This window comes from Coregonus clupeaformis, chromosome 10 (genome assembly GCF_020615455.1).
Source record: "Coregonus clupeaformis isolate EN_2021a chromosome 10, ASM2061545v1, whole genome shotgun sequence".
NCBI lineage: Eukaryota > Metazoa > Chordata > Actinopteri > Salmoniformes > Salmonidae > Coregonus > Coregonus clupeaformis.
In genome coordinates, this window is record NC_059201.1 from 62,327,765 (window position 1) to 62,340,867 (window position 13,103).

Here is a 13,103-nt window from a genome sequence, read left to right on the forward strand (position 1 = left end):
AATCGAAATAAACCATTGTCACATATGTTGATGTTTGGGTGATAATGAATATGAAGTTGAAAAATTGTGAAGTTTCCTTTTAAGGGACTTAGGGATTGGTCCTCAAAAGTCCCCATACAGTGCCTTGCAAAAGTATTCATCCCCCTTGGAGTTTTTTCTATTTTGTTGCATTACAACCTGTAATTTAAAATAATTTTTATTTGGATTTCATGTAATGGACATACACAAAATAGTCCAAATTGGTGAAGTGAAATGAAAAAAAGGCCATTGCTTAAAGACAAAATATGCAAACACGTTTGGTGTTCACCAAAAGGCATGTGGGAGACTCCCCAAACATATGAAAGAAGGTACTCTGGTCAGATGAGACTAAAATTGAGCTTTTTGGCCATCAAGGAAAACGCTATGTCTGGCGCAAACCCAACACCTCTCATCACCCTGAGAACACCATCCCCACAGTGAAGCATGGTGGTGGTAGCATCATGCTGTGGTGATGTTTTTCATCAGCAGGGACTGGGAAACTGGTCAGAATTGAAGAAATGACGGATGGCGCTAAATACAGGTAAATTCTTGAGGGAAACCTGTTTCAGTCTTCCAGAGAATTGAGACTGGGACGGAGGTTCACCTTCCAGCAGGACAATGACCCTAAGCATACTGCTAAAGCAACACTCGAGTGGTTTATGGGGAAACATTTAAATGTCTTGGAATGGCCTAGTCAAAGCCCAGACCTCAATCCAATTGAGAATCTGTGGTAAAGATTGCTGTACACCAGCGGAACCCATCCAACTTGAAGGAGCTGGAGCAGTTTTGCCTTGAAGAATGGGCAAAAATCCCAGTGGCTAGATGTGCCAAGCTTATAGAGACATACCCCAAGAGACTTGCAGCTGTAATTGCTGCAAAAGATGGCTCTACAAAGTATTGACTTTAGGGGGGTGAATAGTTATGCACGCTCAAGTGTTCTGTTTTTTTTGTCTTATTTTCTTGTTTGTTTCACAAGAAAAAATATTTTGCATCTTCAAAGTGGTAGGCATGTTGTGTAAATCAAATGATACAAACCCCAAAAACATCCATTTTAATTCTAGGTTGTAAGGCAACAAAATAGGAAAGATGCCAAGGGGGGTGAATACTTTCGCAAGCCACTGTATTGCAACAGAAAATCCTAATGTAGGACCACCTATAGGACTCTATGAAGTATATGGAGCATAGAGCATATGGCACTATACAATGCATTCGGAAAGTATTCAGACCCCTTGCCTTTTTCCACATTTTGTTACTTTACAGCCTTATTATGAAATTGATTTTTAATCCTCATCTATCTACACAAAATACCCCACAATGACAAAGCAAAAACAGGTTTTTAGAAATTTTAGCAAATGTATTACAAATAAAAACCGGAAATATCACATTTACATAAGTATTCAGACCATTTACTCAGTACTTTGTTGAAGCACCATTGGCAGCGATTACATCCTTGAGTCTTCTTGGGTATGACGGCAGGTAGCTTAGTGGTTAAGAGCGTTGTGCCAGTAACTGAAAGGTTGCTGGTTCTAATCCCGAGCCGACTAGGTGAAAAATCTGTCTGTGCCCTTGAGCAAGGCACTTAACCCTAAATACTCCTGTAAGTCGCTCTGGATAAGAGCGTCTGCTAAATGACTAAAATTTAAATATAAATGACGCTACAAGCTTGGCACACCTGTATTTGGGGACTTTCTCCCACTCTTCTCTGCAGATCCTCTCAAGCTCTGTCAGGTTGGATGGGGAGCGTCGCTGCACAAGTATATTCAGGTCTCTCCAGAGATGTTCGATCAGGTTCAAGTCTGGGCTCTGGCTGGGCCACTCAAGGACATTCAGAGACTTGTCCCGAAGCCACTCGTGTGCTGTGTGCTTAGGGTCATTGTCCTGTTGAAAGGTGAACCTTCGCCCCAGTCTGAGGTCCTTAGCACTCTGGAGCAGGTTTTCATCAAGGATCTCTCTGTACTTTGCACCGTTCATCTTTCTCTTGATCCTGACTAGTCTCCCAGTCCCTATTTTTTTCCAGATGTGATGCTTGGCACTCAGGCCAAAGAGTTCAAACTTGGTTTCATCAGACCAGAGAATCTTGTTATTCATGGTCTGAGAATCCTTTAGGTGCCTTTTGGCAAACTCCAAGCGGGCTGTCATGTGCCTTTTACTGAGGAATGGCTTCCGTCTGGCCACTCTACCATAAAGGCCTGATTGGTAGAGTGCTGTAGAGATGGTTGTCCTTCTGGAAGGTTCTCCCATCTCCAGAGAGGGACTCTGGAGCTCTGTCAGAGTGACCATCGGGTTCTTGGTCACCTCCCTGACCAAGGCCCTTCTCCCCCGACTACTCAGTTTGGCCAGTTCTTGGAAGAGTCTTGGTGGTTCCATACTTCTTCCATTTAAGAATCATGGAGGCCAATATGTTCTTGGGGACCTTCACTGCTGCAGACATTTTTTGGTACCCTTCCCCAGATCTGTAACTCGACACAGTCCTGTCTCGGAGCTCTACGGACAATTTTTTCGACCTCATGGCTTGGTTTTTGCTCTGACATGCACTGTCAACTGTGGACCTTATATAGACAGGTGTGTGCCTTTCCAAATCATGTCCAATCAATTGACTTTACCACAGGTGGACTCCAATCAAGTTGTAGAAACATCTCAATGATGATCAATGGAAATAGGATACACCTGAGCTGAATACGTATGTAAATAAGGTATCTGTTTTTAATTTTTAATACATTTGCAAAAAGGTCTAAAAACCTGTTTTCGCTTTGTCAACTCTCTCCCTCTCTGCTCTCTCTCTCCCCCTCCTCCCTCTCTCTTTGTCATATCTGAATATGAGTAATGAGTCAGACAATAGCCTCTCACCATGGTTACGCCACTCACTCACCGGCAGAGAAAATAGTCCCCAACTGATGCCGCCTCACCCCTCACTCTCACCCTCCGCCTGACTCATAACAGCTCACCTTGTTTTGATGTTTGACAGAGGGCAAACTCGACGAAAGACAGAAAGCCTCTGATGACAATAGAGACTGAAAGTAGCTACCAGATACAGTAGTTAAGTGATCTGTGTGTGTGTGTGTGTGTGTGTGTGTGTGTGTGTGTGTGTGTGTGTGTGTGTGTGTGTGTGTGTGTGTGTGTGTGTGTGTGTGTGTGTGTGTGTGTGTGTGTGTGTGCGTGTGTGTGTTTTCTAGAGAGCCGGGCAAGTCCCTCAATCTAGGAAATGCAAATAATGAGGAGGAATAGCTCTAAGGGAAAGTGAATGAAGGGAATCGGAAAGACTGGAGTAGGAGAGAGAGAGAGTGAGTGAGTGAGGAAGGAAGGGAGGGAGGGAGGAAGGTAATTTACCTGACGACTCAAACTGAATTATTCCGCTGCTCTATGTTCACTACATACTTCAGTCTGAGACTGCCATCATTTAAGTCATTTGTGGTGACATCCAAATGAGGGGTGTTGTACAAAACAAAGTCATCAGTGATTGGATCATTTCTGGCGCTGGCCCAACCCATCGGTTTCTGGGACCAATCAGAACGGTTAGAATTTGTTTGCATTCAAGAAATCGTTGGAGAGGTACTCATTGCGGAGAAGAAACTAACGTCTGTGGGCGTGGCGTAGCATTTGGCCAGAGTAAGGGTAGCCAAGGAGAGAGTGAGCGATTGAGAGAAAGAAAGATTGATAGAACGAGGGTGCAGGTTTTTATTTATCTAACCAGGCAAGTCAGTTAAGAACAAATTCTTATTTACAATGACAGCCTACCCCGGCCAAACCCGGACGACGCTAGTCCAATTGTGCACCGCCTAACGGGACTCCCAATCACAGCCAGATTGTGATACAGCCTGGAATCAAACCAGGGTCTGTTGAGATGCCTCTAGCACTGAAATGCAGTGCCTTAGACCGCTGCGCCACTCGGGAGCCCAGGTACAGTACCAATCAAAAGTTGACACATCTACTCATTCAAGCATTCCAGATGAAGCTGGTTGAGAGAATGCCAAGACAGTGCAAAGCTGTCATCAAGGCAAAGGGTGGCTACTTTGAAGAATCTCAAATATAAAAATATATTTTGATTTGTTTAACACTTTCTTGGTTATTACATGATTCCATATGTGTTATTTCATAGTTTTGATCTCTTCACTATTATTCTACAATGTAGAAAATAGTAAAAAATAAAGAAAAACCCTGGAATGAGTAGGTGTGTCCAAACTTTTGACTGGTACTGTATATTACACCTGTATGCTGTATACACTGAGTGTACAAACACCTGCTCTTTCCATGACATAGACTGACCAGGTGAATCCAGGTAAAAGCTATGATCCCTTATTGATGTTACCTGTTAAATCCACTTCAATCAGTGTAGATGAAGTGGAGGAGACAGGTTAAAGAAGGGTTTTTAAGCCTTGAGACAATAAAGACATGGATTTTGTTTGTATGCCATTCAGAGGGTGAATGGGCAAGACAAAATATTTAAGTGCCTTTGAACGGGGTATGATAGTTCAACTCAATATTAGGAAGATGTTCTTAATGTTTTGTACACTCAGTGTATATGCATGGCCAGTTGCATCTTATAACTACAGCCAAACACCTCCCAAGGTACACTAAGTACCTCCTCGGAAAAAAAAGACACATTAATTATTTATCAGATGTGAAACATTAGGCCCAAATTGCTCTGGCTGCAAGCAAGGCATTTTATTAATGGTAATGGTCATTCTCAAAATGGCTATAAATCGCAGGCATGGAATATATATTTTACATATTACCATCTCTTGCCTCAGCAGTTCATCGGTAATTACCATCATCAGACAGCGTCTCATAAATTAGATGGTTATTTATTCTTAAAACATATGCACTTCATTCCCTTGGACTCGAATCTTGATGATTCATCACCACATTTTTTATACGTTTGATGCCTTGACCGAAAATAGGGGATATCAAATCCCTGAGTCATGGAGAAAAGGAATTAGTCAAATCCTCGGTCTAAGGGTATATAATACACGTTTAATCTTTGTTAAGGTGCTTATGACTGTTTATCGGGGATCACCTCTGTTGGTTTGCTTTCTCATAAAGTTATTGGAAGGAATCCCGGGCCTATATTTTAATGGATGAGGAGCTTAAGGGACTTAGGGATTCGTCCTCAAAAGTCCCCAAACTGCACTGGAAAATCCTCATGTAGGGCCACCTGAGCCACATATACAGTAGGACTCTATGAAGAATATGGAGTATATTAAGTGTATGGCACTATATATGGAGATTATTGAGTATACAGTATGGCACTATATATGGAGTATATGGAGTATGGTTCCATATACAGCAATATGGAGTAGATTGAGTATATGGCTCTAGTCTCAGCCACAGAAACTCAATTTATTCAAATAAAGCAAATCGTTGAGGAAGTTATGAACACTTGACTTTGCCACTCGTCTAAACTCCAATATATTACATAGAATCATTCTTAGTTGAGAGCTATCATAAGTTTAAATCCACTGATATGTCTCTCTCTCTCTCTCTCTCTCTCTCTCTCTCTCTCTCTCTCTCTCTCTCTCTCTCATGAGTCAGACATTATCCTCTCGCCATGGTAACCCCACTCACTCAACTGCAGAGTAAATAGTCCCCAATTGATGCCGCCTTACACCTCACTTTCGCACCACCGCCTGACTCATAACAGTTCGTCTTGTTTTGATGTCTGACAGAGGGCAAAACTGACGCGAGACAGAAAGCCTCTGATGACAGAAGAGACTGTAGCTAGCTACCAGATACAGTAGTTAAGTGATCTCTGTGTGTGTGTATGTGTGCGTGTGTCAGTCAGTAGTTCAGTGATCCTTCCTCCCTCTCCTCTTACCTTCTGGTCGTGGCTGTAGGCAAGGATCCAGTCCTCCTGCTCGGGGTGGAAGAGCAGGCTGAGGATGTAGAAGCTGAGGCGGTACTTCTGATAGGTTGCTCCCTCATCGGAGCTGATCAGCAGGCTGCTTTCCACCTCCGGGTCAGTCAGAAGCATGATCTGAATGAGAGCAGACAGAAATAGAATCAGAGCTAGCCATGGAGGGAGCTGCTGCTGTACAGAAGCAGGGAGAGGTGCTGGAAGACTGGTGGATGACTGGGAGATATTAGTTTGAATCAGTGTTGGATAAAGATATAAGGATGGGTGTGCTGTATTCATATTTCACGCAGTAAAACATAGTTAAAGCAGATGAGGAATCCCTCACAATGACACCATTCAATATGGCAGATTTGACTTGTGGATAATTTGGCGCAAAGTATGGCATCCATATTAGGAACTCCCTCCGTTGTCGTACAAATCTGAGATTTAAATGGTATATATTTTGGTAATCCATGCAGTGAAGGCTCCTCAGAGGAGGAAGGGGAGGACCATCCTCCTCAGTGAATTTCATTAAAAAAAATTGTAAAACTATACTAAATATACTCACATATCACCAAATAATGCATTAAAACAGACTGTTTTGCAATGAAGGTCTACAGCACCCTCAACAGCACTCTGTAGGGTAGCACCATGGTGTAGCTGGTGGACAGCTAGTTTCCGTCATCCTCTGGGTACAATGACTTCAATACAAAATCTAGGAGGCTCATGGTTCTCACCCCCTTCCATAGACTTACACAGTAGTTATGACAACTTCCGAAGGACGTCAGCCAACCTATCAGAGCTCTTGCAGCATGAACTGACATGTTGTTCATGGATCAGATAATGATCTAGTACTGAAAGCATAAGCTACAGCTAGCTAGCACTGCAGTGCATGAAATGTGGTGAGTAGTTGACTCAAAGAGAGAGAAAGACAATAGTTGAACAGTTTTTAACAAATACATTTCTTTAAAAATGAAGGAGAAGCAAGAGAGATTGAGAGCTAGCTATATTTTGCTGTATTTTTTTTCACTTTCACTTAGCTAGCCAATGCAGCTATCTAGTTTAGCCTACTCAAACACCCGGCTCAAACAGAGAGGGATGCTATGTTAGCTAGCTGGCTATGGCAATCCAACACTGGAACTCTTCCAAGTCAAGGTAAGCTTTTGGTTTTATTAATGTATTGTTACCGGGGCCCGCCGGTGTAACTGCTAAACTGCTTGCTGACTGTACACTGTACTGCGTGATTGTAGCGGGTTTACTAACACGTTAGTTCTAGTAGCTATGTTGACTATGACGTTAGCTAATATGGTGACAATGATGTAGGCTGTATGTAGTGGTTAGTTGTTATGATATGAAGGTTTGGCTTGGAAAGGTTTTTTCGCCTGGTCACAGACAGCTGATGTGTTGTGCACTGAAGTCCACAAGCGAAGGGAAAAGGTGAGAGGAGGAGAGCATGTAGATGCGAGAAGGAATTACACAACGAGCAAAATGATCATGCTGTTTGTATGTGGCCGCTATGAAAGTAAACTGTGTTTGCGTGTGATCAGGGGTGTATTCTTTCCACCAATTATGTTGAAAAACATTTCTTAAACAGAAGCAAACAGAACGAAACAGGGATAAACATACCTTAATTTGTCCAATAGAAACTCTAGTTTGCAACTGTTGGACTAATGATTACACCCTAGATCAGCTAGATGCAGGCAAGAGTGTGCAAGGTATTGAATGTGTCACTGTCTCTCACCTTGATTACTCTAATTTTTCTCTCAACCTGTGCAACTAAGTTGTACACTTTCATTCATAGGTTAAGTTGTAGTAACCTCAAAATGGGTATAGGGACAATTCTAGTATCATGCCTAAACCTATCGATGTTACATTGAGCTGGGTGAATGGAATATGAATGACAGTCAATAAGGCCATGCTTAAAAAAATACAAATAATCCTCCCTCATATTAAACGTTACCGACTGCCACTGAATCCATGTGATGGGCAGTTTGAGAGTTTGAAGTTGCATGATTGAAAAAAACTAACCCTAAAATTATTAGATTAGATGATTTGATTATAAAGTCTACATTTAATATCAGATATAATGTCACTAATTTGCGGATTCTAAATTGGCGTCTTTAGACTTGCCTCACTGTTATCTCCCGCTTCTTAGATATCTCAATTACAAACCTGTGTTCCGCTCTGCTAAATCCTAATTATTGTTGTACAGACAGTCTTTTAACACACCCTTTGCCTATCTTGTAGCGAGTGTGTATGGGTAATGCATTCAGATTTCTCTCCCTCTCTCTTTCTTCTCCTCTCTGTTCAGTTAGGCTTTGAAAGCTCTAATTTCCCACAAGCTTTGTTCTTTTCTTGGAGTTTCACAATGTTTTCCCTGTGAATGTGCCAAGTGAGAAAAAAACATATATCAAAAGATATAATCAGCAGCAAATATAATTGAATCAGTCATCCTGAACACTTACATAACCCCTTATCAGTAGCACAGTGGGAAGGAAGAAGAGTGTGTGTGTGTGCGTGTGCATGTGTGTGTGTGTGTTTCTCGAGTCACTATGTTAATAAAACCATGAACTGATCGGCACTTATTATCCTAACTCATCCATCCCAGTAGTGCCCACAATTTCAGTGTCAGACAACGACTCTGAAATCTCCAGAGTTTCAGTGTCAAGATATTATGCAACCGTCAAACCGTTGAAGTCTATTAGTCTCCTCACACCATCATCTCACGTCATTCAAACTTCAGGGGCGTTCACCCCATAGAAATAAAATAACTTGAACATTGACTTGAATGACGATATTCGTTCTAGGGATTCTATTTCTATAGTTCACCCTTCCCCAGCCAGACCACTGATCACATTACGCTAGCAAATTGTAATGAATGACATCAGTCGTGCAGGGATCACACCGCTATGGAACCATGCTGACTGGGTTATAGAGGATAGAGGAAAGGCTAACAGAGTAGGGAGACACCATCTTCAACCAACAACCCAAGGTGATTTTAACAGGTTCCGCTGTGTCACATGACAGATGTCTTTCCAATCAGTTATCACTCTTTCTCGCCTTTCCCCATTTGACAAAGCTCCTAAGTTTCCCTGATTACCATCAATAGGGGTGGATTTTGGAATTGGGCATGAGTAAAAAATGCCCAATACACTTCCAGCAGGCACCATTGGCCATATAACATAGAGTCTCAGCCGTGGCTGCTCAAACCTGCTAAGTCATTTGTCAAACTATGCATGGTAATGGTAGCTATAGTGGGCCGACCCCAAACACAAGTTCATAATCACAGTGTGCTAGCTAGCGTAGCGCCATACGTGATCCACATGTTGACCAATCCAATCAAATCCAACACGGTTTATTTTTACATTCCATACGCAATTAACACTTTGTAACAGACAGTGTTTCAACTCTGGGCACTATTAAAACGTTGTCTGCTCCTATAAATATGGAAACAACACCCTATTGTGATACAGCCCTATTCTAGCCTAGCCTATGTAGGCTAATGCTGCTATTGTGAAGGGAGGATTATTAGTGGTTTCATCAATTCAGGAACACTCACATGATGGCTTATTTCAATAATTTGTTGTTGGAATATAGAAATCGATATATCCTAGTGCGACGTGAAAATGGGTTATGAAGATTCTGGTGAGCTTCTCGGGGATGTGGTTGTATATCTGATTAGTTCCACTTATAACCTTCAGATGAGAGAGAAATGAAGGGAAGAGTTGGACAGATGTGGCAGTGAGGGAATGAATCCTGTAGGAGTTGTGTTGAATACTATATTCCGCTTCATAAGATGACATTAACCATGAGCGGTAACCAGGGCAATGAAGATGCCAAGCATTCAGCTGTTATACTTTTATCTAAATACTCATCTTTACTTAATATGGATAATAAAGGTCAAGCCTTTAGACTTATGTCATCACGGAGCTACACCTTGTCATTTCACACATTTATATAAAACTGTATAAAAATGTCAACATCCACATCATGCAAAATTACATGACTGTTTGTTTAGACATAGCTGTATCTTTAGTTACGCTATCTCTGAGCTTTACCTTGTAATTTAACAGATTGATATAAAACTGCATAGAAATGTCAACATCCTCATCACACAACATGACATTACTGTAATAATAATAATATGCCATTTAGCAGACGCTATCCAAAGCGATTTACAGTCATGCGTGCATAAATTTTTGTGTATGGGTGGTCCCGGGATCGAACCCACTACCTTGGCGTTACAAGCGCCGTGCTCTACCAGCTGAGCTACAGAGGACCACTGTGTCACGTTTAGACAGGAAATGACAGACTGAAGATGTTTTGAATTAATCAACTTTTCCAATGGTAATTTCAAGAAACCATCACAAACATTGCGTAACGTTATGCCGCCCAATTAAATCCTTCTCTTTTTGCTTAACGAACGGAGTTCTATAAATAAAAGGAGAAATACTGAAAAATCATGCTGACCCTGAAACTTTCTCCATCAGAGTTCCATGCTAATCCACACATAAACTCTCGCATTTTGTTAATTTCTACACTTCACACTTTCCCCTGATGAACACACACACACACGGGGGAAAGAGAGGGCATGCCTGGAATGGCTACCATTGTGTGTGTGTGTGTGTGTGTGTGTGCACTCCAGTGTGTGTATATGTACGTGTGTGTTTAGTTTATGAGGCCAAAGAGGTTCAAAATGACCAAAGGATAATGAAGCAGCCACCAACTGCAAGACGTTTAAGAAGTGTGAGAGGAATAACACAGTGAGTTAATAGCCGTGCAGCAGTAAATACTCAGTGATAGAATATTAATGAAATTAGGCCCATATTTTCCATTTCACCCCAGTCACAGTAATTGGATTGTGAAGCCTCGCTCTAAATCCAAGTGTAACACAGTCGGTGCCCCAGCGACAAATATACTCTCTCTGCACTATAGGAAGTTCAAATGGCAAGATTTCAAGGAAACTTATGGAGAGTAGAGCGAAAGTAGTACTCGCTAAATTGGAGCTTCCTAAGAACACACCCCCACTTTTAGACTGACATGTTGCTACTAGTTTGACTACCCAGACATGATTATGAGATGTTACTCCCTGTAAACCAGCAGCAGGTGCATTTGTTGTTGAATGGAGAACAAGAGGAGTTGCGTGTTCACTCATGTCATCCCATGGACTGTCGGTGACCAGTAAGTGAACTCCTCAGACAAAAAGTTCAGTCTTTACTGTCTCTTTAGCCTTATAGAGACATCTGAAGAGCAGCAGAGTACTGTAGAAGCCATGAATCAGCCACCATCTAGTGGCCCAAGTCAAAATTACACAATCCCCAATATAATTAGACCAAGGGTCTTCAACCTTTTCTTGCCAAGGGACCCCCTCCCAGGCAAACCAGCGACCCAGGGACCCCCATCATACCTTAGCAAAAACTTTTTTTTTCACATCTTGTCTTATCATCAGGTGAATGATAATTGCAAGGAGAAGTAATTAACATTTTATAATGAATACATTTGGTATAGTTTTTCAATATTTTGACCTCCCCACATTATAATTGGAAGAGGAAGTGTAAACTATAACATAGCCTATTAGCTAGAAAGGTAACTCCAAACACATGTTCTAAGCGCACTGGCGTAGTGCAGTTTCTCTGGACCCCCGCAAAGTCAGAGTTTGGGCCCCTCCCCACTCTCCATACTTTCCCTAAAAAAAAATCTAATGCGTCAGCCCCTCAGTATAGACTACCGATCGCTGCCCGTGGTTCTGAAATTGCAACGTCTACGTGGCTGCCTATCGATAGGCTATCAGATTGGTGCTATTGCTTATAGTAGCCTATAGCTTTGCTTTACTGGATACATGTTTATTTTGATTTGGTCGTCATTTTCTCATGTTAAGCCTACCGTTTATGTTTCACTAAGCTATAGGCCTACAGTGTTGCAATGCTGCTATTTAGAATGCTGGCTGGTTTAAATAATGTATTTACTTGTTCAGTAATTAAAGCGGGACATTCAAACATTGCAGATTGTAAAATGAATGAATGTTCGATGCAACAACATAATAATCAGTAACCAATTTATGTTTTTAAATAGCAAACAACTGTCCTGTAGGCCTATAGCCTACCTTGGCCGTCCTCACGCTCTCGCGCAGCTTGGGTAGAACATTTGTGTTGCGTAAAACCAGGCTATTAACGCCCATGTCAAAACAATAGCTTACTAGGGATTGTTTCATTATGCAGACAATGCAGTCTAGCCTACTAGCCTGTCTATAGCTATATACAGTATTTAGCACGGTAGCCTATATATATTACACATTGGAACTTGGACTCCACGCTGTGGGCTATCCGTCTCATCACTCGTAGGCTTACCAGTGTTCACAGAAAGGGGGGTTCTCTGGCAGTACCCGTCAGCTTGGTTTTCTGGGAGAGGAGGAGGAGAAGGAGGCTCGACACTCTCACTAGAGGAACTGTCACTATTCGCAAGGGGTGGAAGAAGAGGAGGAGCAAGGCCACTCTCATAGCAGGGCCCGGGCAGTGAGGTCTCTGTCTGGACTGGGAGGCTGCTAGTGCTAGCTGCTGCATAACTAGGCCTACTAGCTGCATAACTAGGCCTACTAGCTTCCACCTGGTGTTTCGTCAGTCGAGGACGAGGTGGTAGCTTTCCTTATGTGGTTATCTTCGGTAATTTGGCACGAGCTTGGTCAGATAATGCTTTTTTGCGTGGTTTTTCTGCACCACTTGGTCTTGCCTTTTGTTCATCCATCTTGAACTATGCACTCACTCTCCACCCGAGTCCGACCTGATTCAACAAACTTTTTTGAACTATTGATAGCCAATTAGGTGAGGAGGCCGAGGCGGGCTGTCGCCGGCGCTGCTGAGAGAATGGCTAATTAGATGCATGACAACTATACTGTCTGTCTGACTAACCTACTACCATGTAGATTGGACAACAAACACTTCGCATGCTAGATGTGGAAATTAAAATATTTCTTAAAAACATGAATTACATTTAGACATAAGTGTGAGCTGATGGGCACATGGCACCCCCATGTGCCCATCATCTGGTTAAACAAAGGTTAGCCATGTGTTGGCAAAAATGTACACTACCAGTCAAACGTTTGGACACACCTACTCATTCAAGGAGTTTTCTTTATTTGTACTATTTTCTACATTGTAGAATTATAGTGAAGACATCAAAACTATGAAATAACACATATGGAATCATGTAGTAACCCAAAAAATATATTTTATATTCGAGATTCTTCAAATAGCCACCC

At 42.0% G+C, this 13,103-nt stretch overlaps 1 protein-coding gene across 3 annotated transcripts in view; it reads right to left on the reverse strand.

The window, feature by feature from the left end:
- Positions 1-13,103, reverse strand: part of LOC121533082 (VPS10 domain-containing receptor SorCS1) — a 166,460-nt gene that overhangs the window by 56,047 nt on the left and 97,310 nt on the right. For all 3 annotated transcript variants that reach the window (XM_045223146.1, XM_045223147.1, XM_045223148.1), the window contains exon 4: positions 5,831-5,989. In XM_045223146.1, coding sequence (XP_045079081.1) covers positions 5,831-5,989 — 159 coding nt within the window. The remainder of the gene's footprint in view (positions 1-5,830; positions 5,990-13,103) is intronic.